General features: G+C 28.9%; 1 protein-coding gene across 1 annotated transcript in view; it reads right to left on the bottom strand.

Annotated features, from left to right (window-relative positions):
• Positions 1-246: 246 nt before the first annotated feature.
• Positions 247-6,000, bottom strand: part of LOC124354846 (lachesin-like) — an 87,043-nt gene continuing 81,289 nt past the window's right edge. The window contains exon 9 of the mRNA XM_046805602.1: positions 247-5,216. Within this exon, the coding sequence (XP_046661558.1) occupies positions 4,822-5,216 (395 nt within the window). The 3' untranslated portion in view covers positions 247-4,821. The remainder of the gene's footprint in view (positions 5,217-6,000) is intronic.

Below are 6,000 nucleotides of genomic sequence, written 5' to 3'. Positions count from 1 at the left end.
CAAGAAACTACGATGTGTTTTACATCTTGCAGCGATAAAAAATTTGTTCTTTTGGTTATCTTATGTTTTTAGAAGTTATCCTATGCGAAGCTAAACAATGAATGCAGCATATTTACGAGTAATTTAAAGAATCATACATAATACACATTACACAAATATAATAACAAACTACATTAAACGTTTAAAAAGTACTCTTTTAGCTAAGTAAGAATAAAAGATGAAAGTGTATAAATAATGTTTTCCATGTAAAAGAAACAATATCTTTATTTATATATCATTGTACAATAAAGTCTCACTAATTCAAAATATTTAACTTGTTCTAGATCTGATAACACATATGGAACAACAAAACCACTTACATAAAACAACATTGTTATACGATGATTTCCACAGCCTACTAAATGAATGTACAACTTATCATACATCACATTATATTCCTGTAATATGGGTTGCATACATCGAGGAAATTTACATGGGACATCTACAAGCAGCTTAGTAAATATATTAATCTGTATACATATATTTTGTAAGTAATTTGCAATTTGTAAATACAAAACAAAATATTTATTAATGAGATTTTTTATTGATTTAATTCACCTTAGAGAACTAAGTCACTTTATTGCAACAAATATATATCAGAAGTATTAAAAGGCCAATTAACACTAAAATATATTTGTTCAATGACTATTTTGTAATGGTTTTAACATTACTTATGCAAAAGAGATCTATAAAAATTAATATTCTTTGAAAAATGTAGATTTTAATTGAAGATACTATACTGCTACAGTTTGATGTTTTAAAGATAGATTTGCAAGTCAATTTTAATAAAATGCTACGTTTTACAACAAATTACAAGTGTTTCTGGAAAATATAATAAATCAGTCCTAATAAATAAAAAATAATTACTTTAACTTAAGAAACAGAGGAAATATGGATAGCTCTAAATATTGAGCTTCTAATTTCATGTACGTAAACTCTATTTATACAAACTATTCAATTGTTACTGCTGCGTAGCAGAAAAACATAATTAAAATGTCTTGGAGAGGAGCATATTATTGTCGACGCACTTAACTGTAAGCTCTAGGTGAACTGATGTATATATTATTATATACAGAAGCAATCGTCTACATCTAGCTGATTATATAATTAGTCCTTTATGAATGGTACATTAGGCACACCTCTCGTATATACATTAGCTGTGGATCGTACAAACTTGACAATCGTCAAAACAATTTTTATATTTCTGCTTTCTAACAATAAATATACCAAATATATGATTATTTACACTTTCGTACAAAAGCTACTTCAAACAGGCTAACATTAATAAACCATACATAATGATATTTTGCTATATTACAAATAACATAAATTCGTTTTACATCATATTTATTTGGTTGTCAAAGAACAATACGTTTTAAATAATACTTAATAAATAACTTAAAGTGTTTAAAGTTAAGAGATCTTAAACAATCAAAAATTATGCATTGGTATACGTTTATAGAACTGGATTAATTGTAACAATTCTACATGTTGTCTGAATTATTAATGAAATATAAAGGAAATTAATAGAAAAATTATAAAATAGATATATTATTGATAAGAAGCTTTACGTAGTACCAATGAAATATTTAGATTGACTATATATGAATTAATATTGTAAATATATATGTATTTATATATAAATTTTGTTACAAAATACTTTTGTGTAGTTTTGTTCCATATAAGCTGACAATTTTAATACGAAGCTGTGTCTAATAGAGCTTGTCTCTGATGTCACATACTATTAAATCCCACCATATTTTGAATTATGTTGTGGAATAATAGGAGTAAAAGCTTGGATGAACAATATTATTGATTATTTTTAGAAACTTTCAAATGCTCACAAGGCTTTATATTAAAACGTTCCTACTAATCATGTTAGACAACTGGTTACTATATTTAATTATTAAATATAGTATGATTATACGTTGTGAGTTCAAAACTAATTTCTGGAACCACATTAATATAAATAAAAAACAACACGGGTTATAAATCTTCTGAAAATGATTAAAGAGATTTGAAGAAGGATCTAATGTTCGACTGTCATTCCTCAAATTACGATTCAATTTCAATGATCAATTCGTAGAATGGTAGAGGGACCTTAAGATTTTGGACAGTCAGTAAGTAGCTGCAATGTGAAATATTTTCATACAGAGCATCTGTGGGATATTTCGACAGTATAGATGTCAGTTTTCTACAAGTTTACAGGTTTAAAAATATCATATAAGACAAATAAAAAAACGGTTATAAGATATCACGACCATCATCATCATTAGACAGATCATCAAGACATCAAAATACTTTTTATATTTAGGTATGTTTCAGTGATCATTAGTATCCCAAGTTATAATGGATTTGATCTATGTTAAAAGTTTAAGCACATTTTCGTGCAGTCAGGAAAAATGTGTAAACTATAGTAAATGTTCATGGAAACGACACATAAAGAAATAATTATATCCCTATAGAGTTGTGTTCCTTTAAAAAAAATATCAATATATATATATATATATATCTTGATTTGCACATTGAAAGAAGGGTTATGTTTACGTGAGAGCTTCACACTATTATCTTTTGCAATAACTGATTAATATTAAAAACATACTTTTTTCTGTGGTTATAAATAGATACATAACGTAGGATTTATGTTTCAGTGTGCAACAATATATTAATAATTTCATAATCTTATACGTTTCATCCTTCATACGAAAGTATGTGGTCAGGACATGTTTGATCACTATTGTATTCTTTATTGCAGTGCTCTTATTTTATAACATTCCCATGGTCTATGGAACAGAATACTTCACTACAAACTCCAAATAATCTATTTTTTCATATCAGGTGTTAGACACACAACAATCCTTATATTATTATTTAACTGGTTTTATAGAAATTTGATCTAGAAGTATATAATTTGAATTAATGTATGTGGGTTAAGTGACATAATTTTTGTTAGCTCTACAAAGGATGTAGTTGCAAGTATATTGCTAACTATTCTTTCAATTTTCTCTCTTAGAATCTTTAATTCTTAGCATTTCAGGTAATTTTTGCGTTTGTTATTTAACGTTAAAAATATACCCTACAATGTCTTCACTCTACTGCTAATTAAACATACACTACATTCTGTTGCTGCTATGTATTTTGGGTATTCTACGAAAAAATTGGAAAGTTTTAAATTTGTTAATTTTATTTGTTTTAATACTACCTCGAAGACTTCTAAATATAATTAACTATATTTTTTTAACTGTACTATATTTTTGGTTGTCATGAAAACAATTTTCTTTGTCTTAAAAGTCAATGAGTTACCCACTTGTGCGTATCGTTCGATTTATTAATCGAGGGGTATTTTATGTATAGTACTAATAATTTAAGCTTTTAGAATATTTGTCGGCAATTCTGCTTTTCTGACAGTTTAATGAACTCAGTGCATGGTTATTCTGTAAACCTTACATCACTTTCTCAGATATAATTCTATCGAGGACTTCATGAATAACTATTTACGAATGAAAGGTAAGATCCATTCAAATTTATTACTTATAATGCATATTTCACATTCAATATTTGAATTATTTTATAACTAAATTTGGATAAACGGCAATAGCCTAGTTTAATTTTCAATACATAAACAAAATACATGTCCCGGTGGACCAAATATTTTTTGTAATTCAATGTTTATTGAAAACTTTTATTTGTTTTATAACAATACAACAGATATATTTCACAACATTCCACTTTATTGTTTATAATGAGCTTTATAAGTGTAGTCACCTTTATATCGGATTCCGTGAATCCTTACAAAAAGCTATTGCTTTCATTCTTGATGTGTTTATAAACGTTTAATTGTAAATCGTATTGACACACATTAAACTAACAATTATTATTCTTACCATAGTAAACAATGATTAAAAACATAGAATGTTATTAATATCGTTATTAATGATGCCTACTGTTAGTTAAATGCACTCATTTCAATCGTGCGTTAGCACAATGGTAGATAATATGTTATAGTATTTCTACTAAAGCGACCACTGATATAATGTTATGTACTTCCACTCCCACTAGATAACTGCACATAAAAGAAAATTTTATCTCAAATATGATAAAGCCTTAAAATTAAATAGGCACAGAACAATAGGGGGTTCCGTCAGATGTTAGCTTTATTTTTTCTCAACAAAGTTATGCAACCTGCTTGAAATCTTACACAACTACACAGTGACTGCCTTGTCTCAACTATTTATTATAACTAAGCTGTTTTCTTTTAAGAATTTGAGACGCTTTACGGCATGATATCATAATTATATCATAGAGAGTGCCTGTTATTCTTTCAATCAATAAATTACATGATTATTGTTAAATTTAATTTGTTTTGTTTTCGCCCTTAACATTTATTGCGAAACAGTAAAAGTTAAAAATGTATTGACTTCTTTTGTTAGTCTTTTAACATAACAAAAATCTATAAAGTTAACTCAAATAAAATGCAACATATTGACCATAAATTACTTATTTGCAGTTAAAGACAAAACTATCATTTCATGGATTAGGTACAACTATTAACCGCTATATTATTGCAGGGGTTAGATCCTATTTTATCTACCAAAGCATATCAAAGGTCTTTTTATTAAAAATGGTTCTTTCGTTAAGTCAGAAGTAAGCATCACAAACCTAGTAATATAGATTAACAACGTCATATAGATTAATTCAGTCTCTTACAGTTCATATTGCTAAGTATAAAACAACAGAGCTAAGTTTAAAAAAGGGTAAAGTCCCAAGTGGTCAAGCGTAGCGTCAAAGCGCCGTGAAGACGTACGAGAGGATGTCTGAGAATACGGAAGCACTACTCGCATTTGGGGTAGTTTTAGGATGGAGAGTATTTGAAGATTGATGTCCGGATGGTCGGGGCTTCCCCAACCACTGAAACCTGAGCAGCAAGACACTCCAAGCCAGGAGACTGCTTGGCCTTGAAGCACTGCTCGGTGCAGAAGAGTCAACATGTACAGTATTAAAGGTCCCTCTCGACGGGGTCCCCGAGGTTGGAGTCTGTCCCCAACCCGCAACTACCTGTACTGAGTTAGAGAGTTCATCCTGATCTTCATCCTCTGCTGATCCGTACACCTCATATTGTTGGTCTTCTTCGTCATATGGTGGTCCCGGATATACCCTTTTAGTTGGTCCAGGAATCTCTGAAACAATTTATTACAAAATTAGTGTTAACCATAAGTTCCTATTATATAAGATCGATCGATTGTTTCAATCCTCATTTAATGATTCATCATTGTTAGTAATTTCCGGTGACTGTAAATTACTATCAATATAATAGAGAATAGTAAAATGCATTGCAATGTAGATTTATAGTACTATATTCACATCATATTCAAACATAGACATAAATAATTTTACTAGATACTAAATTTAAAATATATGAGTACCGGAAAAAGTTTTGCATCGAAAGAAAACATGGAAACGTGTCCTGTAACGAGGTAACCCAAGTACTGGACTAACCTGTAACCAGATCATATCGTTATCAATATAGGGAGTCGAAGAGACTGCAATGAACAATAAGGTTATCTCTGTCACCCACGTCAGCCGGATGCTGCTCTTACTTCCGTCGCTGAGTTCTTGGCAATGGCCAGATAACAAACGAATTTGTTCCATTTTAGGAGATCTATGCTTATCTGTGTTGTATATTTTTTTCTACAACATTAGCACTGATATTTTATTAAAATTACAATTAGTTTTCCTTATATAAAAAATCTTTTAGAACTTTAACTGTTATGAAATATGATTATTCGTTATATAACTTGAAATCATAATGCAATATATCTCATAGCACATCAAATGTGTTTTTCATGTAATATAATATAATAAAGATAAAAACAAATAAATAGTCCATATTAGACATTTTTCACTATTTACACTTGTTATTTTAGATCTCAACCTTACCTTTTATAGTTAAGTAATTTAATT

The sequence above is a fragment of the Homalodisca vitripennis genome, chromosome 2 (assembly GCF_021130785.1).
Source record: "Homalodisca vitripennis isolate AUS2020 chromosome 2, UT_GWSS_2.1, whole genome shotgun sequence".
Taxonomy (NCBI): domain Eukaryota; kingdom Metazoa; phylum Arthropoda; class Insecta; order Hemiptera; family Cicadellidae; genus Homalodisca; species Homalodisca vitripennis.
This window is presented reverse-complemented; position numbering and strand designations above follow the sequence as displayed.